At 40.5% G+C, this 23999-nt stretch overlaps 1 protein-coding gene across 1 annotated transcript in view; it reads right to left on the reverse strand.

Annotated features, from left to right (window-relative positions):
* Nucleotides 1-12750: 12750 nt before the first annotated feature.
* Nucleotides 12751-23999, reverse strand: part of DENND6A (DENN domain containing 6A) — a 30985-nt gene continuing 19736 nt past the window's right edge. The window contains exons 12-20 of the mRNA XM_081934694.1: nucleotides 22905-22999; nucleotides 21446-21511; nucleotides 21292-21356; nucleotides 20380-20469; nucleotides 19333-19386; nucleotides 19137-19246; nucleotides 18066-18168; nucleotides 17668-17742; nucleotides 12751-15506 (exon numbers count right to left, since the gene is read on the reverse strand). Of these exons, the coding sequence (XP_081790820.1) occupies nucleotides 15381-15506; nucleotides 17668-17742; nucleotides 18066-18168; nucleotides 19137-19246; nucleotides 19333-19386; nucleotides 20380-20469; nucleotides 21292-21356; nucleotides 21446-21511; nucleotides 22905-22999 (784 nt within the window). The 3' untranslated portion in view covers nucleotides 12751-15380. The remainder of the gene's footprint in view (nucleotides 15507-17667; nucleotides 17743-18065; nucleotides 18169-19136; nucleotides 19247-19332; nucleotides 19387-20379; nucleotides 20470-21291; nucleotides 21357-21445; nucleotides 21512-22904; nucleotides 23000-23999) is intronic.

Below are 23999 nucleotides of genomic sequence, written 5' to 3' on the forward strand. Positions count from 1 at the left end.
ACGCTGTGTCGCACGACGGGAAAAATAGTTCTCCAGCAATCTGGAGGTTTAGCCTTTCCAAATGGAATGTGACGCGGGGCATGCTGGGGGCTGTAGTAATTTTTTTAAAAAAACCTTTTTCCAAACACCTCTTCCGGTTTTTTCCCCTGCTGCAATGTGTACTGGGAGGCATAGTCTTCTTAGGCGAAGCGCGAGGCCTACTTCCGGTTTGTAGTGCCTTGAACAAAGGTAGTGTCTTTTCAGTTGCCACAGGTTCAATTCTGACAAGTAACAGATCTGGTGATGAAACTGGCTGATGACGCTTTAGATTCCACTCCGAGTTTCATATGATGAAAGGAAATCATCTGGGAGGGATTCATTGCAGATCAGCAAAGGTCTATTGGTAACAAAAACTGCTTTAAATCTAGAAAATTTTGGGAGAAAATTAGGAGCCTGTCTAACAAAGAATGCGTGCACACAGTACTGATACTGACATTCCTGGGGTGAACCCCAATGGTTCCTCTACTTTTATATTCATTGGTGCCGTTCGGCCAATGATGGACGCCAGACACGAGGTGCAGGTTTTCTGATTGCTTTTTATTGGAGTACTCCAAGGAAAAGGGTTCCTGGTCAAAGGCCAAGAACGAAGAACAAAGGGTTAAGAAAGCTTTATACATTTTCACTAAAGGAGCGTTGAAAGAAATGTCCTTCTGGGTTCGGCTCCAAGTGGGGAAAAAGACACTGGAGACATGGAGGCTGCTTGGAAAGATGGTTTTAATGGTGGACAGGACCACATGGCCTGAGTCCTGAACAGAAAAGGTGATCACATGCTTCAATGTTGGTGGAGAAGAAGAGAAGGAATGACTGAGACGCTGAGTCCCTGGTTTTATGCCCTCTCTGGCCTTTGATCTTGATCTTGTCTTCTAATTGGTTGTAAGACTCCCATGGAGCCATGCAGGGGCAACTCTCTAGGCTGTATTTTGAATCCAGGTTTGGTTGAGTTCTCAGATGCCATGTGGTGAGTTGGGTAAAAGGCCAATACTATCATGCCTTAATCCCATCCCCCTGGAGCTGAAGGGGAGAACTCTTTATTATGTAAAGGGACTGGCTCAGGCTTTAATGGCTCATTGACAAAGGGTAATGGGCAGGAAGCTGCACGCAGCTATTCTGTCTTTTAAAACATGTTTCTTCCTTTTCACATCCCAAGAAATATTCTGCCTTTTAAATATTTCCTAGGATATTTTATTTTTCTGGGAGAGGGCTAGGTGATAACTTTCCACAGGAGAAGGCGGGACAAGATGAAATAATAAGAAATATCATCTAATAAACAGTTTAGCAATAACTCTACAAATTGTTCTATTGGTCTATAGCTGTCCCATTCCTAAGCCTTGGCTAATGAATGCTCCAGGAGTTATCTAATAGACATTTACTTTACTTTACTTTACTTTTATTTAATTTATAAACCGCACCCTCTCCCCGAAGGGACTCGGGGCGGTGTATAGTCATAATAAAGACACAATATAAATACATATAGATAGAGGAGGCGACATACAAACTGTACAATAATAATTAAAATTAAAAGCAACATTAAAATCTACCCTGGTGAACGCTTTGCTGGGTGAGGGCCTTTTACCAACCGCCTTGAAAGAAGCGGTGGTGAGGCCCCTGCTCAAGAAGCCTTCTCTGGACCCAACGGAGCTAGCAAATTATCGTCCTGTCTCCAACCTTCCTTTTTTAGCGAAGGTTGTTGAGAGTGTGGTGGCTCAGCAGTTTCCGCGCCACCTGGAGGAAGCTGATTATCTAGACCCGCGCCAGTCCGGCTTCCGACCCGGTCACAGCACGGAGACGGCCTTGGTCGCGTTGGTGGATGATCTCTGGAGGGCAAAGGATGGGGGTTGTTCTTCCATCCTTGTCCTATTAGATCTCTCGGCGGCCTTCGATACCATCGACCATGGTATCCTATTGCGCCGGCTGGAGGGATTGGGGGTTGGAGGCACCGTGCTACGGTGGTTCCACTCCTACCTCTCTGGCCGGACGCAATGTGTGTTGACGGGGGAGCAGAGGTCAACCGCAAGGCCCCTCATCTGTGGGGTCCCACAGGGGTCGATCCTCTCGCCTCTCCTGTTCAACATATATATGAAGCCGCTGGGCGAGATCATCCGTGGTTTTGGGGTGAGTTACCATCTGTACGCTGATGATACTCAGTTGTACATTTCCACCCCAAACCACCCCAACGAGGCTGTCGAAGTGATGGCCCGGTGTCTGGAAGCCGTACGGGTCTGGATGGATGACAACAGGCTCAGGCTCAACCCCTCCAAGACAGAGTGGCTGTGGTTCCCGGCTTCCTGATTCAATCAGCATATTCCATCGCTGACCATCGGGGATGAGCAATTAGCCCCGGTGGAAGGGGCGCGCAACTTGGGCGTCCTCCTTGACGATCGGCTGACCTTAGAAGATCACATGGCGGCCGTGGCAAGGGGGGCGTTCCACCAGGTTCGCCTGGTGCGCCAGTTGCGGCCCCTTTTGGACCAGGAGGCCTTGCGCACAGTCACTCATGCGCTGGTGACGTCCCGCCTGGACTACTGTAACGCTCTCTACATGGGGCTCCCCTTGAGGTGCGCCCGGAGACTGCAGTTGGTCCAGAATGCAGCCGCGCGGGTTATTATGGGGAGATCGAGATTCTCCCATATAACACCTATCCTGCGCGAGCTGCACTGGCTTCCTGTGGCCTACCGGGTGCGCTTCAAGGTACTGGTTACCATCTTCAAAGCGCTCCATGGCACAGGGCCCAGTTACCTGCGGGATCGCGTCCTGCCCCATACATCCCTGCGACCCATTTGCTCACACAGAGAGGGGCTACTCCGGGTGCCGTCCTCTAGAGAGTGCCAGAGGGCGGTGCCCAGGAGTAGGGCCTTCTCTGTGGTGGGCCCTACCCTTTGGAATGACCTCCCCCCAGACATCCGGACAACAACCGACCTTCGCTCCTTCCGTATGAAGCTGAAGACCTACCTGTTTTGTCAAGCCGGCCTGGCATAACGTTACAATCTTGCCACCCCAGGTCATTTTATAATGGGAAATTTTGTTTTTTAAAGTTCTTAGAGTTTAATATTTTTGGGGTTTTAAATTTTGTAAGTATGCTTATTTATGGACTTATTTTTACCTCCTCTGCACGATATATGGTGCTATCTTGATTATTGCTCTGTACGTCGCCCCGAGTCCCTGTGGGGAGAGGGGGCGACTAATAAGTTCAATAAAATAAATAAATAAATAAATACCCCTAAAAAACTACCCCAGAATTAAAATAACTGCCAGGAGGATAAGAATGGGACTATAAATGGGCTAGGCCAGCTAATTGGAACAGGTGGGTCTTGAGTTTCTTACGGAAGGAGCAGAGGACAGTAGTGGTTCTGATATCGGGGGGGAGGTCATTCCAGAGGGTTGGGCCCATCACAGAGAAGGCCCTACTCCTGGGCGCCGCCCGTTGGCATTGCTTGGTGGACGGCACCCGGAGGAGTCCCTCCCTGTGAGAGCGAATTGGTCGCAGGGATGTATGGGGTAGGATTTCATTTGCTGCTGGCCATCTCTATTCCTAACTTTTAGCTGAGATCTGCAAGTTATCTAATTCTTGTTACTTTTATCAACTTTCTAACTACCCATAATTGCTACAAGATTTACACATGCATATTTCCTGTTAATAAGCATTGTTTGTTCTTGCCAGACAGACACATACACCGCAATTGCAGTCTTCTTGATTTACTTTCAAGTGTGTGCCTTGACCTTGCTTTTGCAGCCAGCCCATCATTTGAGTCTGCGGACCCCTGAAAACTGCTTGGACGACTCTCTACAACTTTTTTGGCAAGTTTTGTTGGAAGTGGTTTGCCATTGCCTCTTTACTAGGGCTGAGAATGAGTGGGCCAAGGCTGTGCCTAAGGCACAACTAGTACTCAAAGTCTGGTTTTTAGCTTGCCATGTTAATAACTGTGCCAAACTGGCTTTCCTTACCTTTATATACCAGTACTATTATTCATCTATCCACTAGTACTTGAGATTCACTAGGGAAGAAGTTAAATCACAAGAGTGAAACTTTCAATTTATTTTACTGCCGGTTTGCTCGTGTGCGCTCGTGCAACGCTTTTGCACATGCACAGAAACATCCGGGCTGGTGGGCGGAGCCTCCCACCGCCGCCACTATCAATTTGCCCGATCTGGGGCGAACCAGCAGAAACACACCTCTGAAATTACTGTATATAAATTATGACCATTAATAATCAGATATATACAAATATTCATACCCACCTGAAGTTACATCATCCCTATAGCTGAATTGACATAAACCAGCCCTAGTTTTAAGGAAGCAAATTTATGTAGTGGCAGATTTCTCAGTAGGTATCCTTGAATGTTAATTCATTGTGGAAGGACCGAATAAACAGTACATGATCTGAAAAACAGCTGAACAAATTAGCAAAATCTCCTTTCTGCTTTAAACAATAAAATCATCAGAGGCAAATCTGTTTTCTCTTTTAATGGATTATAGTTAAGTTTGTATATCTGTTGTAGCAAAAAAGAAGCAAATCAGTTCTATTTCAACATCACTTCATATTAAAATGAAGCTTGCATACTGAGTTTTTCATTTATCTGTCCTCTACAGTTACTATTTTTTCTATTTCAATACAGATGGTCCTTGACTTACAACTACAACCCAGCCCAAAATTTCTGTTGCTAAGTGAGACACTTTTTAAGTAAATTTTGCCTCATTAAAGAACTTTCTTGCTCTAGTTGTTAAGTGAATCACTGCAGTTGTTAAATTAATCTGATTTTCCCACTGGCTTTGCTTGTCAGAAGCTTGCAAAAGTTGAGCAGATGAACCCAAGACACTGTGACTGTCAAAATATGAGTCATTTGCCAAGTGTCTGAATTTTGATCACATGACCATGGGGCTACTGTAACAGTCATAAGTGTGAAAAACTGTTTTAATTTTTTCAGTGCGGTTATAACTTCGAGCAGTCACTAAATGAACTGTTGTAAGTCAAGGACTACCTATAGTCAGTCCCATTTTTGACATCATACTTTTCATTCATTCTTTCCCTTTTTCCCTACAGGTATTTTTAAAAATATTTCTGAGTAGATCTAAGCCAGTGCTTCTCAAACTTGGCGACTTTAAGTCCTGTGGACTTCAACTCCCAGAATCCCCCAGCCAGCATAGCTGGCTGGGGAATTCTGGGAGTTGAAGTCCACAGGACTTAAAGTCGCCAAGTTTGAGAAACACTGATCTAAGCAAATAAATAACTGGTGGTTTGTATATATGCTGTGTTGGTATTCCTTGGCTTGAGTTCATGAATGATTTATACTCTTGAAAAATGACATAAGAATTACTTCACTCTCTTATGGGTTCAGGCATCAGGTTCAACATGTTGAATTTAACCATGATATTTTCAATGTACTATAATATCCCTTCACATGTTACAAAATGATAAAAAATATGTGTAGGTGAAGCTTGGCTATTGATTATAGATATGGAAATGGTACATTTTTGCTCTCTGGTCTGTTTTTCTACTATTCAGGCTAGTGTATAGTCCTGAGGTTCTTGGTGGTCTCCCATATAAAAATTAACTAGTTCAACTCTGCTTAGCTTTTTCAAATCTGCTAATGCTACTACTTCATGCTACTACTACCATCCATAAATTAAGAAGAAGGGTGAATCTATTGCTTTAAGATCTTATTTAGCCGACTTCCGGTTCCGGCGGCTGACGGCGCCGGGCAAGCTTTGCTCGCCCCGTGCTTTCCCGGTGGGCTCCCCACTCCTTGGGGGGCACAGGACGCCCCGTAGAGGCTCCTGCCGGAGGGGCGGCACCGCGGGGGATCCCCTGGATCGGCGGCAGCCGGGGGGGCCCCCGCATCGCTCCAGGCACCGGGGAGCATGATGGGGAGATGCTCCTGCGTCTTCGCTGCGAGGCTGTTGGAAGAATAAACGAGCAGAAGGACGCGGCTGCGGTGCAGTGAGGCGAAAACTCCCTTCCATTCCCTTTACCAATCTGGAGAAATTGCCAGCAGTTTAAAACTTTTTTTCGGCTTGGCTCGGAGAAGCGCGGCTGGAGGGAGGGGGATTTCCCCCCCCCTCGGACAGGCGGCTGGAAACAATTTTGCTCTCAGCCCTAGGGGAAGGAGGAGGGAGAGAGCCAACTAATGATGTCATGCTCTTACTGAATGCGAATTTTTGGATTTAACCCTATAATGCAATGATGATCTGGAAACTTTGGAAACTTTAAAAACCTTGTTATGCCTCTAAACCCAAAGCTGGCAAGGCAAGATGGCACACTTCCGTTGTCTCTATGAACTGTGAAAACTGACTCCACCTTTAAAACTTCAGGCTTCCGGTCTTTGTCTCCATGCTACTCAGATAAATCTCTTGTTGATTGTTCCTTTTTTGACTCCCTGGTTTGAAAAACTTTACCTTACTGCCAGTGTAATTAGAAAAATCACCTTCTGCTTGGACCTTTAATCTCCTGGACTCTCCTGGCTGTTCTACCTCTCTGACTGATCACTCTCTGCATTGACTGAACTTATTATTCCACAAACAATGTCACGTAAAAAACCACCTCCTGGGAAGCCTGGCTTTGCTGCCTCTGCCCCGACATCTACAACATCCAGTCCTAGTACACAATCAACGATAACAGCTTTGATGCAACCTAGAACCACAGAGACTGAATTCCAACAAATGTTTAACAAATTCTACAGGGACAAGAGGAAATAAAAAGACAATTAAAAGAGATGAAAGAAGAAATTAAAGAGAACCAGGCCCAAATTTATAAAAACTCACAGAGACTGGATCTTTTGGAGGGGGGAACGGCTGAGATGAGGGGGGAGATGGAAGGGGTGCAGAAGAGGAACAAAGCACTGACCAGAAAGGCAGGATGATGATAACAGTAATAATAATAATAATAATTGCATCTGAAAAATTTGAAGAATTGAAATTGAAAGATTATAGCATAAGCAGCCATAGTTCAATTGTCTCATACAAAAAATCTTGGCAGCACTTACAACATATGTGTATTGACAAAATTTCCATCTCTCAATTACAAAAAGGCTACACTGCTTGGTTCCACACATATACTATACCAATACATTCTAGGACATTCATAGGTTTGTGAAAAGAATTCAGTGTGTACAAAGGTCAAAACCAGCTAACAAACTAGCAACTATGATTTCACATTTTTTGTATATAACAACAACACACTTAAATGCAATTCTAAAACATCTAAAGTCCCACTTGAATCACCATCAGCATTGACAAAATCCTCATCAGTCAATTACAAAAGACAGTTTTATTTGGAAAAACTGGTACATGTTGCAATGATACCTTTAACATCATCAAACAACATTGGCCTATCCCAGGTCCTTGGGAAAGACTCGATAGGTGGATAATAATGCCAAATCATCTAAATCTTTGGCTGACCATGTGACCAACCATAATAATAATATGTGAAATGTGGCTTTAGAGTTTTCATCAGTCTTAAAGTGCTAAGTGCGACTCTTGCTGCCAAAAGGATGTTCACACTTGTCATGTGTGACTTGAGTCATAAATTATGCTAAACCAAAATGAAATGAACTGCTATGTCTGTATCTGTAAAGCTTTTCTAAGCCAAAAAGCTTGTTTTTACTGAAGAAATGAAAAAGTCTAATAAAAACATTAAATACAAATAAAAAATAATTAAAATTTGGGGTATATGCAGAATAAAATTTGTACCCGCAAAGATCATCTGTTAGGGTTTGTTAAAATACAGCTAATAAATCCTGATGAGATTTGAAAAAATGTATTTTCACATTTTTCAGTTTCTCCCACTTTTTAATACCTCTGAGCAGTGGTGGGTTCCTGCTGGATCGCACCGGATCGCGCGCGCTCCCTTTCAGCGCTCCACCTGGCTTGCACGCTCCCTTTCAGCGCTCCACCTGGCTCTCGCGCTCCCTTCCGGTGCTGAAACCGGAAGTACAGTCTTGCCCGGCCCCTGGCGAAGCAACGACGCCTGCCTGCGCTCCACCAGCTCGGCTGGGAACGGAGATGTTTCCTCAGCGGAGCGGAGCGCCTGAAAAGACTTTTCAGGCGCTCCGCTCCGCTGAGGAAACATCTCCGTTCCCAGCCGAGCTGGTGGAGCGCAGACAGGTGTCGTTGCTTCGCCAGGGCCGGGCAAAACTGTACTTCCGGTTTCAGCGCCGGAAGGGAGCGCGAGAGCCAGGTGGAGCGCTGAAAGGGAGCGCGCAAGCCAGGTGGAGCGCTGAAAGGGAGCGCGCAAGCCAGGTGGAGCGCTGAAAGGGAGCGCGCAAGCCAGGTGGAGCGCTGAAAGGGAGCGCGCGCGATCCGGTGCGATCCGGGAGGAACCCACCACTGCCTCTGAGTCAGTGAAAGATGTAGTGATATTGAAGCTTGTAAGGTGGAGGGTTAGAGACTCCCAACTGCCTCTCCCACAAGCCCTTGAGGCCTCATGTTACAATAAGCTGCTTCCTCCTTATAGTAGCTATTGGTACATTCCTGCATCTACCACTGTCTCCTGTCTAAACCCAACATGCAAGCGAGATTAGATTCTCATGCCTTTACTGCCTTTCTGATCAATATTTGAAAACTGGGGGGGGGGGGGAATAGCTAATTCAGCAGAATAATGCCTCTTTTGCAATAACAACATAAATTGTGGGCAAGCTCCTGGATCTGTGAGAGCAAAGATCTTAGATGGATCCTTGTATCTTCCGCACTATCTTCTTACCCTGCGTCATCTGGCAGAAAGAGGATCCTCTGAACATGGAATGGGGCAATTCACCATGACCAACTCATTGTGGCCCTCTTGTCATGGCCATTTCACTGAGGGGCAACTTGCCACGGACAATTCCATGCAGGACAAACTCAATGCGATAAACGTTATCTGCCATTGGTTTTGTGGGGGGTTTTGACATTGTTTCCATTGACACAAATGAAATAAGGTCAGAGACAGTGGCAGATAACATTTATTGCATTGAGTTTATCTTCCATGGAATTGTCCATGGTGAGTTCTCCCACGGTGAGATCGCCATGACAAGATGACTGTGGAGAGTTGGCTGTGGTGAATTGCCCCATCCCCCATGGAATTGTCCATGGAACGATGGGCATGGTGAGTTGGCCACTGCAAGATGACCACGGCAAGTGGTCCAGTGTGAGTTGTCCTAGACCCCCCCCCTAAATGCTCATTTTTAGAGAAATGAGGGAGGTGGGAATCTGAACCATCAGAATGAAATAGTTAATTACACTGAGCCCTACAATGTTATCTGTCAAGAAGCAAGCAAAGACTTTGCACTTTGAGGAATGAGTTGGAAAGACAGCTGCAGATTAAGAGTGAACATTTTTAGTATTTCGGATTTAATGGATGTTTTTAAAGTATTCCTGCAAGCCTCCTAGAGTTGTTCAAGTAGATAATATCCAAATAATTGAAATCAATTAAATAGTGCCTCCTCTGAACCATTTAACGAAGTGTCTAGGAGGATCCAGGCCCCTTTTTTTCATTGGGAGAGAAACCAATCTCAGAGGAGATAAACAAAATCAATTTTAAAAATAACCCCCTTTAAAACATTATTAACAGTTAGACATGCAGTGTGAAAGAAGATAATTACAGAGCTTCCCAGACAGTAGTAATTCAGCAATTTCCAAATTAGTTTTTTTTAAAAAGGAAGAAAATGCTGCCTCCCAAGCAGATTGTAAGACGGCAATGATCTGGTATAAATGATCTTGTACAGAGGGACCAAAAGTAAGTAAAAACAAGACTTACCACAATACAGAAAACAAAAATACAAAACCTAATGCAAACTCCTGGCTACACATTTTACTCATTTCCTGAAACACACAACCCTCTCCTTCAAATTCCTGGCTTGTCCAGCTCCTTGGAGAGTCCAAATGTTAAATGGAGGCTGCTGGGGATGTTAGGACTTGTAATCTTTATACTTAGCTTCTCTCCAGTGTCTTCTCCCTTTCTTTTAAAATAACAGGATACCTAAAGAGAGAGGGTAATTTGATTCTGAACACGGCGAAGAGATACATCTCACTCCTAAGGATGGGCTTTGTCTTAGGAGGGTAATACTTAATTTATCTGATAATATCACAAAGTACATGATGCGGCTTATACCAGATGGCTATGTTGCCTACAATGCTGTCCCTACTGCTTTGGCAGTACACTCCCTCCGCTGCTGTAACTGTTTTCACTGCTGTGACCAGCTGTTGCCATTTACCTCACTTTTATTCAATCAATACCTTTGCCCATGTGAACGCTAAACCATGCTTTGCTTGCAATGTGGACCCAGTCGGTGGTTGAATTTATGCTCTGCAATAAGCCATTATGTGGGAATGTATCAGTTCACACATTTTAAGCCAAAATCGAATGTATTGTGGTTAAGCAGAGCATGACTCAGCCCAATGGGAAAACACACTTCAGGTGTGAACAAAATTAAATTTCCATTCTTTGGAAATGTTGCAGCAATAACAACCAACCATACTTCCTAACACCAGGAATTTCCTGCCATTACTTTCTTGCTTAGTTGTTTAAATTGAAAACATCTAGCTGAAATGAATATGCAAGTTGCAATTGTGTTGGAAGCCAGAGCTGTCATTAAGTTGCTTGTATTACAGTCAAAGAAAAGGGCAATTGGGATTACTGAATGGATCCATAAGAGCTCTGCCAGATCTTCCTGAACCTGACTGTTGCCAAATTTGGGATAGTGGTGGTGATGGAAAGCAGATGTGATGCTATCAGCACAAAACACAAGCAGATTTTATCCTTCACTTCTTTGCCCAGGGAATCCAAAGGCTTCCATCAGTGGCCATTTTTGGTTTGGCAGGTGATGGAGCCCAGTTGATACTTTTATTTGACAAATGTTAATATGAGACTAATTTTGAAATTTTGACTAATTTTAGATGCAATGGCAAACCACTTCTGCAAAATCTTGCAAAGAAAGCTCCAGGGACTAGTCCAGGCAGTCACCAGGAATTAACACTGACTCAAAGGCACACACACACACACACACACACACAAATGAGCACAACATCCAGTATATACAAGATCCTTGTGGCAGCTCTAATTATCAATAATGGGTGAAGGACTCTAATCAAGTTGCCGTGTCCATCATACTACATGCTCAGGAAGACACCTTAATGAGAAAATATGTGGCCCTGTTCCCTTCACATGACCTTGTTTCCAATTTATTAGCTACCTCATTTTGGTTTAGCAATTGTGGTTAGATAATTTAAAATGTAGCACAAACACAACCAATATGGGCATTTACAGAGGAAGGGAAGTGATGAAACATGTAAAATCACACTAAATCCAGGACAAATGTACTTGCAGGAAATGCCAGGATACAAGAACGTAAGGGCAAGGATTTTTATCATGTCACCACATGTGCCATCATTTCTGCATTACAACTTGCTCCCTGCACACTTTACTGAGAGCCAGTGATGAAGTCTTTAAAACAGCTTTCATTTTGGAATCTATTAACCTGATTATTGTAGGCCAGGCATGTCCAAAGTGCGGCCCGGGGGCCAAATGTGGCTCTTTTTCAAATTTCAAGCGGCCCACAGCCTCTTCTCCCCACTGGAATTATTTGTTTAGTCTTTCATAAAATACCGTATTTTTCGAAGTATAAAGATGCATCTTTTTCCCCTCAAAAAAGATGCTAAAAATCTGGGTGCATCTTATACACTGAATACAGCATTTTTTGCCTCCCAAAACTCTGCCCCCTTCACCAAAATGGCTGTGCATAGCCTTTAGGAGGTTTTCAGAGTGCCCCTGGGGGCTGTGGAGGGCATAAATGAGCAAAAACCGGGCCATTTTTTTGCTCAACTTTGCCCCCCCCCTAGCCCCCAGGAGCACTCTAGAAGCCTCTTAAAGGCTATTCATGCCCTTTAAAAAAATTTTTTTGGGAGAGTGCAAAAACTTTTTTTTTAATTTGCCTCTTCAAAATCTTGGTGCATCTTATACTCCGAAAAATATGGTAGTCAATTCGCATTTAATGTTAAGGGTTCAAAGAATGTCAGGCTGAATGATTGGCCCCACACATTTTTACCTCACCAAATCTGGCCCTCCTTGCAAAAAGTTTGGACACCCCTGTTGTAGGCAATAAAAACCTACAATTATCAAGCTTTTCCTTCCAGAGAGAATTAGAAATCCCTTAAAGATTCAAGAGGAAAATCAAATAATGAGAATACTGCATGTGATATTTACTGAGGCAAAGTTTGGAAGCCATAAAAAAAAAGTTCCAACAACTGTATTGAAATTTAAGGACAAGTTTTGTATACAGAATTCATTTTTAAATGTTCTTAGCTTTTGCTTCCCATTGCATCTTTTGCAATTTGACCCCCATTTTGCCATGGGTCTCCATCTATCATATTCACAGCTGATTTACTACTCTTTTTTCAGTCACAAAAAACTTGTTCATCACTCTCATATTTTCAATTTGAATTTAAAGGCTGCGAGTACTTTTTAAAAGTTTAAATAACATGATGACAATATAAATAATCTAGGGCTGAGCTGTCAAACTCCCGGCCTATGGGATGCATCATGCACTAACCATGCCCAGTTTAGCGAGGGGGGGGGAGTTGTGATGTCACATGATGCTGCCATGACAATGTTTCACACCCCTGATCTTGGGGGATAGAGCTAAAAATACTGCCATAGAAGTTTATTGAAGTTCCTTGAGTGTCAGAAGTACATCGACCAAAGGTTTTCTATCACATAACACACTGAATAAACATAGAAGGTTTCTGTAAAATGATATTTATTTCATTTAAAAATACACTTGGAAAACAAGCTAATGTAGCTAGTTCAAATGTACTATGTAATGCTTCAGTTAATGAAGATTTAGTGGCCATTATTTAAAATGTGCAAAAAGAATGAGTGAGACAATAATGCAATAGTAACATAATTGCAGAAGTCAGCTTTTTACAATTCAATTTCATCTTGATTTGGAATTCATATAAATGAATATTAAAATACATTTTCTTAAAAATACAGAGGGCAGTTTGGAACTAAATCTAAGGACTCTTAAATAATGGTAAAAAATGTCATTCAGAGGCAATTCTCTACAAAAGGCCTACATGTTAATCTTACTCAAAATGAATATTCTGTGAAAGCAATAATTATGAAATCTGTGTTATGAATGTACATACGTACATATAATTTTGGACACAGAAGAACAGGTTTAACATTCTTGGAACAAACCCTCCAAGTCCTATTTCACATACATTATAAAATGCTTGTTTGAACAAAAAAGTTTTACATTAGCAATTATTTATTGCCTGTGAAAAATGGCTCATTGTGTGAATTTAAGATTACAGACAGATGTGATTTGCATAACCTCTTTCAAGAACTGTAAGTTAAATTAGTATAAAGTAATAACGAAATACTTAAAAGTTTTACAACACTGGAAGAGACAGTAATTTAATGCAAATTAATGTTTTTTCAGTAACTATGCAGCAGACATAATTTGGAATAACTGTTAGTCCAGTCCAACATGAGAAAACTACATCTATAGTCTTTCCTTTTGGATCAACTGCATATGCATGAATCTGCATAGAATCTGGGGATTGTTTAATCCAAAACAGTACATGATGTGCAAATTATTTCTCTTAATGAACACTAGTATTTTGCTGTGTTACTTCCCTGTTGCATATGATTTTTTTTCTGAAGTTGGCAATTTACTGCGTTTTATGGCCTAAAGTTACTATCATTTTGTTCATTTCATAAACCAGTGTATAACTTAGAGACTACAGGGACAAAGTCTGGTTTCCATTCATCCATGATGGTTAGTTGAGTAGGATCTGCGTGATGCAATACAGTACAGCAGAGGGGGAAGAAAGTAACATGGCAGCAAGAGCATGCTCACTTGTCACCCTTACAGTTAATGTGTCATGTGAATTCACATAAAACAGTAGGCCTTTGAGGAACCTCTTTACATTACGAAATGTCAGAAGGGACCACTAACTTATACATTTCACATAAGGAAACAATTTCCCCCCCAGTATAGTAGCCCATTTGGTGTGTAATGATTTCTGTAGCCTGATGTGTGTACATTCTCAAAAGTATTTTAATGTATATTTACATACTTATTTGATATGTGTGGTATTTTACATAGGACATGTAGAATGAGTAAACATGAAGGCTGTGTGACAGCTTCTTTTATATGAACTTTGGCTCATTTTAATAATATCTAGAGATGGGAGGTAAGGACTGTTTCAAAAGTTTCCCCAAGAAAGTGATTAGTGGTATTTGAAGTAAAGAGAGGCAGCTGATCATTGCATATAGCTTTCTAATTACTTACACTTTGAAAATGAATGCTAATACTACAGTTTAATTTTAACTGCAGTACTACAGTAAGGCCTACTGCTCTAAAGGTCTAATTAAAAAGGCCTTTAGTGAGAAATACCCACTGAAATCTATAAAAATTGAGGAGAGGTAAACTAATGATAGTGTTTTCATAGGTTTCTAAAAAGGAAAGATATTTTAAGAAAAAGCATTTAATTATGTTATAGTTTTAGTTAATTAACATCTAGAATTAATTATGTGATCAAAAAAGTAATGTACTGTTATGCACCAACAATTAGCTTGATTCAGGTGTCACAAAACAGATGTGACTAAAAGCATGTATTTCCCTTTTTTCCTTGACCTTTTCCCCCAAGAACTCTCCTCACCCCCACACATTAATTAATAACATAATTTGCTAGAGAATCTAAGCCAGATAAACTGGGACTGCTGGAATCAAGTGCCTTCCAAATTGCAGGCTAAAACCAGGATCTGAAGGGGTTTCAACCTCAGTTCAGATCTCTCATTGCTTAGAATTTGAACAGAATATTTTATCAGACTACAATTAATGGAGGATCTCAAAAGATAAGTAGAAGAGCGGGAGGCCTGTACAAGGTCACAAGGTGCTTCCAAATACTGAACCACAGCTTGGCAAACAGAACTGTGATGTCTGAGAAGAGCTGTCAAGATTAGGCAGCAAATTTGAGATTTTATTAGGAGATAAAATAAGAAAATACCCACTGGAGAATATAAGCTATCATCTTGAAGTGGGCAGTGTTCCAAACCAGCAGGAATATTGCTACCCCTGAGTGGAATAAATTGGGCAGAGCACCACCAGCTGAAGCAGCTCTGCAACGCCAGCATTGCACATCCAATTCTAAAATACATTAAGATTCAATAAGAGCACTTAATTTTACACATAATTGACACCATCTTCCTTCTGTATTCAAGTTGAGTTTTAAAGTCCGCTTTAAAAGGCTTTTTAAAAGCATTGATGCGTTTCCATAACAAGATTTTTTCATGATTGCAGTTCTCCTAGTCTCCTCTTTAAGCCTTTGAAATGTGTGATATGATAAATATGGCGGTATTCACTAGTCACACAGAACCAGTTTTGGTCAAAATACCCTGTAAATCTTCCGGCTGTGCAAGTATAATTGAATCAATGTGCTTCTTTAACTTTTCGATAGTTCCAGGTTTCACAGGCAAGTTTTCTCCATCAGCCTATAATTATAAAAATGCAAATTAAAATATTTTACTATGCTATCACTGCTACATCTAATATCTATCTTATCTACTTCTAAAAGGCAAAGTTCAGTAGTAAAATAAAAGATCAAAGGCTCAACATTTCTAATATTTCAAATAAATATTAATATGTCAAATGAACGTTGGAAGTATAAAAGCAAAGGTGGGCCTTTTTCTCATCTGTGGTAGACATGTGATCAAGCAAAAACATTTGGAGTATGATTCATATTTTGAAAACGGAGATAAAAATGAAATCAGAACTTTTCCTTTTGGGCCTAATGGAAAAAGAACTGGAGAAAAAAAAATTGGAACTTTGTTACCATATACCGTTGGCATATGTTGACAGCAGCAAGACTATTGTACGCACAAAAAAATGCAAGGACACTTCGATTCCTACCATGGAAGAATGGTTGCAGAAGTTGAAACGGCAAAACTGACTACTTTGATTAAAGAAAATAACATACCATATTTTTTGGACTATAAGACGCACCGGTGTACAAGACGCACCAAGATTTTGAAGAGGCAAATTTAAAAAAAAAGCTTTTGCATTCTGCAGATCTTCCAAAAACGGCCTGTTTTTCACAAAAACGGCCCCATTTTTCTTTCAAAAAAAGGGCATGAATAGCCTTTAGAGGGCTTGTAGAGTGCTCCGGGGGAGCGGGGGGCAAAAATGAGCAAAAAATGGTCCATTTTTCGCAAAAAGGGGCTCATTTTTTGTAAAAAAAAAAAAAAAAAAGGGCATGCATAGCCTTTGGGCGGCTTGTAGAGTGCTCCTGGGGGCAGGAAATTGAGCAAAAAACGCTCTGTTTTCCGCTCATTTCTGCCCTCCTCAGCCCCCAGGAGCACTCTGGAAGCCTCCTAAAGGCTATGCACAGCCATTTTGGTGAAGGAGACGGGGTTTCAGGAGGCAAAAAATGCTGTATTCAGTGTGTAAGATGCACTCAGATTCTCAGCCTCTTTTTTGAGGGAAAAAGATGTCTTATACTCCAAAAAAATATGGTAAGTACTTTTGTTTCCACATGGAGACCACTTCTGAACTTCATGTTCGATGTGGAAAAGAATGAAACTCTGACTTTAGGGTTTCACATATTACACCAATAGATCTTTATAGAAATGGCTTGTTTTGATGTTAATGCCTTATTTTTATTTAAGAGGGTCAGAAGTCAATGCTTCTTCCCCCCCCCATCTTTCCTCACTTCTCTTCCCCCTTTCCCCTCACTGCTCTTCTGTTTACTTTTGTATTTTATAATATTCTATAACTCAATAAAAATGCTTATATAAAAAAGATTTCTAATATTTCAGTTTGGAAAGATATTTGTCTGAAAGTGGAGTGCTACTGTCAGTCGCTATATGGAGAACTTTATTCAAATATTTGGACTGATGATATAGGGTACCTTTTACTAATTCATTTTGACAGATTTTCAATGTTTTCCACTTCATGGAAGTAAACTTAGTTTTACATTAAATGAAAAATAGATTTTCCCTTCAACTGCATTTGACCAGCAGATGGTGCTGTGAACAAATATATTATTCCGATAAGCACCTTTTAAAAAAATCGCATCAATACATATTTGGTTGTAATGAAAATAAAAAGCACTACTTTTATACACTGCAAGGAGGACAGGCAATGTCTGGGGGATGCTAAAACGCACCCAGCTAACGCCTCCTCCTCTAGCTGAATTTTGTTTTAATTAATAATATTAATTTTATTAAATGGGAAGTTGCCATGCTGCACATTAACAAGAAACCTTCTGGTAAAATGGGTAAAGGGTTTTTTTTTAGCTCAAAATTTCATCAACGTCCAGTAGTCTAAAAGCAGTTGCCTACTTCTCCATCTAAGGAATTAGAGCAACTTGTATATTTATGTGAAATAGCATTAAACATGTTCAACAAAGATGCCAGGAAGAAAAACTATCGACGGGGGAGTAACAATGCTGGTTAGAAGGAATTGGGAACCTTGGTTATGGGTCATCAAAAGTCCTTCGCATTATCCTTTCATGGATGGGAGAACGGACAGATATACAATATGGTTTCTTGAATCATTCTGACAATTTATGTGTCAACTGGAATAATTAAAAAGGCAGACAGCATACTAACATTTGCAAAGGCATAATAATTTTTTTGCAAATAATCTACATACCAATTTAGTTTTTAATTTTAAGACTAGATCCACTGTTTCCACTTCAGTATGTTTCTGACTCCAGAAAAGCAGGTCCTAGAAAAAGAAAAAATGTGCCTGAAAATTAATTACATCCATAAATATTACATCAAGCAAGATACAAGGAAAGCAAATCAATTCTAAAACAACTAAATCATTAATAATTCCAATACTACTCCTTATACCAAGATTCTACAATGTAATTTAAAATCAGTGGCGGGAAACTATCTTCAGAATTTTGTTATTCCAATTTCTTCAGCACTTATTTCAATTTGATATGCACATTTTTCAACTGGACTTTCAAGTAGTGTATAAACACTGTTTTGCACTTTTACAACGGGTAGGTGAGAAAAATCTTGATGTAAAGCCACTGATCTAACCTCATTACACAATGCTTCCAAATGCAGTGCCTCCAGCTTCCGTGTCATTTCTTTCCGCCGTGTCCGAAACCAACCATCAAAATTGTAAGATTTCAGAAAATGCCTATAAGACAAAGGGAAAATTTGTTTCAATACAGAAATATTCTGCAATCAAAGCAATATATCTATTTATTTAGATTTATTTCCAAATGAAATGTATCCAATAAGATATACTTTTGAATTGCTTACATTTGTATGCTGAGAAAGAACCCTCTTGTAATACGTGTCTACTATATCTCACGACAGTGACTAATAATTAGGGTTAGGGTTAGCAACAAATATTGGTTTGTTGCTTCTATATAAACTGCCAGAGGAAGAATGGACTGATTCTTATGAACTTCAGTGTTATATTGCTTTAAAGACATACTGTACCATTTTGAATGTGGAAGAAACTTCCAAAGAACTATCCCACAAACCAAAATACTATGAACTGAAGATGTTTCAAGAATGAATGACATATAGATGCAGATGCACTGTTTAACATACTGTTGGGAAACCTGTTTTTAAACAGCAGATGAGTCATGAATTTCCTATCTCTCCTTCATCTACACACTCCATTCCCAAACTATAAAACAGTTAAAGCTTGTCTTATAAGGGGCTGAATAACTGATTTAGCTAGCAACTGGAAAGAATGGTCCATTATGTTTTGCGCTGGTATACTCTTAGCATGATTAGTTAGGAAGCATCAAAACACATTCAAATACCTTAGTAATAATAGCCTCCAAAGCACATTTTGGCATTAGCAAAATAGATTTTTAAAAAATATGCATTTCATAAGCAAAAAAGGAGAACTGTAACGAAATGGTTCCATTGTGTGTAGGATGCTGCTTCATTCTCCTGCAATCTTATTCATATTTATATTTAATTCTTGTTTAAAATATGCTTTAACTGCTTTATTGTACACTGCCCAGAGTCATTTTTGTGAGATCTATGGCTATATACATTTGATAAACAAAATTTAATGTAGCTGTACACGGCCTACTAGAACCCAATGAGCATCCTGCCAAGACTTTTTTAGTACAACAAAATTACCTGTACAATCCTATCCAGTCCCCCTTTAACCGAGAGGTAAGCTGAGGCCCCGTTTTCTCAAGCGTTTTCATAAACTCCTCTTTGCTGAATGGCTTCAACTGTGGAGGACTCTATGAGAAGACACAACTATAAGCTAACAGGGCATGGATTGTGAGTGCACATAGAATAAATTTTTAGCTTCTAAAAATATTCTCACCTTCCAAGGTGATATGCTTTTTTGTAGAGGCATTAAACTTGCTACGTACCGTTCCTGAACAAAAACAAGATGTAAAAATAAGATAGTGTACAGAAAGGCAGATATTAGGCAACTCTAAAATTGTATTTTATTTGATTCAAAAAAGTGACTAGAAGAGCTGTTTTGAAATAAAAGGTGTAAAATTGGCATCATGCTAATTGTAGCATCTATTCTATGAAAGACCAAATTTTGAAGTGCGGCCTTGCACAATAGTACATGTCTAAGTACAAGATTTAGTACTTTTTATTCTGAAAAAACTCTTTAGAATTTTGAAATCCTACAATCCTAAAACTATGACATAGACATAGTACAAAATAAGAAAAAATAGCTTTGTTTAAAGTTGTCTTAGAAGCACAAGTAAGATCCAAAAGAATTTATTGATAAATATGTTTTTATTCAGATTTGGATTCCATTAAAACAGGGTTTCTCAACCTTGGCCACTTTAAACTGTGTGGACTTCAACTCCCAGAATTCCCCAGCTAGCCATGCTGTTTGGGGAATGCAGAGAGTTGATGTCCACACAGTTTAAAGTGGCCAATGTTGAGAAACCCTGCTTTAAAAGAATATGGAAACAACTAAAAAGAAACTTTCTTTAGAATTTACCATCGCGCCCTAAAAAGTTGGCTTTTCCAGCAAGCCGGCCTGGCCTGTTAATTTTATCTATTTTAAAAATGTTATTGTTATATTAATTGGGTTTGTTTTTTTGGATACTTATCTAATTTCCTTTTAACTTTTGTGATATGTGTTTTTTAATGTTGTACGCCGCCCCGAGTCCTTTGGGAGAAGGGCGGCATATAAATCCAATAAATCCTATCCAACCCAACCATAATCATTGACTGCATCCCGGACTATGATTTATTTATTATCAAACAGGTTTTGTACAATTATTTCTTTTTTTAGAAAGAAAGTCTACTGTTCACACTGTCTTCATTCTAGTTCTACAAATAAATGATGAAAAATACAGTTCCCACTGAGAAACAAAAGGGTTTCTCATTTATATCCACTTACTAGGGGAATAATGAAGCTTTGAGTCAATTCCAAGAAATAACGACGAAGGATAATGTTTTGGGCTTCTGCAGGACGCTTCTGTTGTACTCCCTGAAAAACAAGCAATTATGCTCTCTCCAGATACACTCAACTGAAATGAAAAAGCAACTGTTAACGTACAATGTTTATATTCATAATGTTATACAATATAATGGGGGGGAGAGAATGTATGCCAGAATTTCTGACAAATTATTTAAAGCCACAAATTAAACCATGCTATAAATCTTTAACATAAGATAAGGATAAAATGGGGCCCACTGAGGTTCAAGACTCATAACATCCAACTCTTGCCCTGTGTGTAACACAACAATAGAGCACAAATTTGAGAATAATGGAGAACACTGTGATGCTGCTATTGTTGAGGGTCAAATTCCCATAGAAATAATCTGTTGGGGGATTGCAAGGTAGATGGAGCTGAAATGAGCAATGGGTAGGACCAGAATAGAGACAAGATTGATGACTCCTTCTTTGACATTATTTAAAAAAAACTTTCTGTACCCTCTTCTCTCTCAGCCAAGTAGCCAGCCACAGGGAAGGGACAGTTAAAATGTTTTTATTATAGGTAACTTGCAGCAGGTGGGCTGAGGTGAAAATTAGTTGAAAGGTTGATGCAGCTTTAAGGCCACAGCTCAGTCCCTGAGTACCTCACCAGCATATAAATACCAAACAAGACAACAATTCAAATAACAAAAGGACATGGCCATCTTCTGTTTTGTACAAAGTCAGAAGTTCACAGGAGGGTGGGCTCTAATTAGAGAATATGTGAAAATAGAACACTTTTGTTAAAAAAAGAAGAAGGGAGAAAACAAAGTAGATAAGCATTGTCTCTGTCCAGTATCAATTACTGCTAATACTTCACGTTTGAAACGGTACCTTTTGTAATTGTTTTATGATTTCTTCATCTTTGTTTAAGTATGATTTGTATGATGTATAAACACCTAGGAAGGAAAAACACTAATTTTATATCTGGGATTGTCCCACACAAGACTCCAAATTGGAAATTTATAATGTGAAAAAAATGTATTACCTGGTTTGGAATCCAAGGTTTTTAAATTCTTCAGTTTTTTTACTTTAACCTGCTTTGGAACTTCACCTGCCAGATTGCATAAAAAGGGCATCTTTTAATGTTCCAGGATGCTCATTTTCTTAAAAGTAATTTTTGTATGCTAAAAATCTTTCCATTTTAGGTAATGCTGACATAAATATGGCGATCTGATTCCAGGACCCACAAGCGGGGAGAAGGAAATACAAAAGATAATACCTGCTTCCAACTCTTTTTTAATGATCAGGTTGCTGAAAATCTTCCCCGATAAAATCTCTGTGCACAGATGTTAACAATCCAGCTCCCAAGATAGATTTTTAAAAAAAGAGCCCTGACTTGGGGTGGAAGGAAGACCTGAAGGGACTCACTATTTTGGTAGATCTTTTGAGACGGCCAACCATGTTAGTCCACATCAGCTCTCCCACTATGGTTAAACAGGCAGGATGGTGATGACACCAGCATGATCAAACTTTGTACATGCAACATATTAGTTGGATTTAACCACTGTTATCCACACCACCTTGACAAGGAAGCATGCTTTATATTGTGCTGCCCTTGAAAAATGGCAAGAAACCGCGGTTGATACAAAATGCAGTGACCCATGCGAAGTACAGCTGCCGCGCGTGTATCACACTTATTTTATCAACATTTAACCCAGTGTGGGTTTCAATTTTTTTTACAATTTATTCTGTAGGTGTGGCCTGTTTTGTGGGAGTGGCTCGGCGGTCATGTGACCGGGTGGGAGTGACTTGGCAGTCATGTGACTGAGTGGGCATGGCCAACTTGGAAAATGTGGTGAAATTCACTTAACAACGCTCTTGCTTAGCAACCAAAATTTTGGGCTCAATTGTGGTCATAAGTCAAGGACTATCTCTGCCTTCCTCTGTACGGCAGCCTTGTCCTAGTAAACCTCTTCTCCTTTCTGGCAAATTTCCTTTCTGTTAGAGGCACAAAAATAATCCAGATGATATAAGGTTTTCCGCTGGGGCAGGGGGTTGGACTAGATGACCTCCAAGATCCCTTCCAGCACTAGATTGCTGTGCTGTTTATTTAGTAAGCCAATCAATGAACTTAAAATAGCCAATGTCTCCCTGGGGCTTTTTCTTCGGCTGCCCAGGAAAACGTAGAAGGTGCAGAATCAGCTCTGCCTAAAGGCAAAAAGGCTTGGAACTCCCTCCGCACACCCACCAGCCAAAACCTCCTGAAAGGCTTCTGCTGGCAGGCGAGCTGGGGGGGGGGGGCAGGCTAGGGAAGTGACAGTTCCGGTACGGGCGCCCCGGAAGCCCCGGTACGGGAAGGCACGCTAAATTCTTTCAACCGGTACGGGCATACCAGACAGAAATGGTTGAAACCCACCTCTGATTTAACCACAACGGAAGGAAGAATGTAGGTTTAACTTTCTGTACATCTCAAAACAAATTGCCAATCAATTTAAACACTTTACCTGAGACCTTGATATCTCCTATTCGAATGATGTGTGGCCAATGCTGCAGTGTTTTAGCAAAAAATGGATTTGTCACTCCTAATATGACAGAAGGCCTGTAATACACAAGGTGCTTAAATGAGACCAGTAAGAGGTGGAAACTTGCTAAGCCCCAGAGGGGAAGGCATGTTAGGAAACACAAATAGAAAATTTCCAGCATATTTTATACTAAGTTCAGATCCAGTGTAGCCCTTTCCCAAACAAAAGGGCTCACTTTGTATATTCATATTAAAGAATTTCAGTGTTCAGTGCCAATGACAGAAGCTGTTGTTCACATAAAGGACTGTAATTTTGCAAATTCCCCTCCAGCTTGCTGTGCTTCCCACATGCTGATTTTTTTAAAGCCAATCTGGGAGTTATGAACAATGTTGGGGGGAAAAAAACTATTTCCGAGTTTCTCTTAATGAGACATGTTCATAGATCACCCATAAAGGGGGTCTGCCAGAGCTTTACTCCTCAAAACAGTGATAGCTTCCTGAGCCAATTTTGTTAGCTAAAATTTGAACAGAAAAGGGGGAAGGGAAGAGTTGGTAGCAAGTGCTGGAGGGTGAAAGCCCTCGTAAACATGAATAGTGGATAAACACATTGTCCAAAGCCATGATTTGCTTGATCAGGCTTTGTCAAATCCAATACAATGGTTTGAACTCACACTACACACCAAGACATATCTAACAGTTTATAAACCACAGTGGATTGGGGTTCGGAAGGCACAGATATGAGCGCCCCTTTCCTTTGCTGAAAGTGCACAAGCAACACCCAAGAAAACAAAGGAACCCCAGCCTTTTCCTTTATTCCCTACCCCCTGGACTGAAAAGAATGTGGGTCCTTTTCTGCCTCTAATCTTCAACAGAATTGACAGATCCGTATTGTTTATTACTACCCAACTTAGTTCTGCTCTTTTCTTTCTGGGGACATTATGGTTCACAGCTTAAGCAAATGCTGTCCCCATTAAAGCTGAGGAGTACAACAGATCCCCAGAGAACTAGCTGCCCTCACAAGATCTGGAAGATCCTGTTTCCATGCCCAGACCCTTCCCTCGTGACTGAATCCCAAGTG

The sequence above is a fragment of the Natrix helvetica genome (assembly GCF_964273705.1).
Source record: "Natrix helvetica genome assembly, chromosome: 1".
Classification (NCBI taxonomy): domain Eukaryota; kingdom Metazoa; phylum Chordata; class Lepidosauria; order Squamata; family Natricidae; genus Natrix; species Natrix helvetica.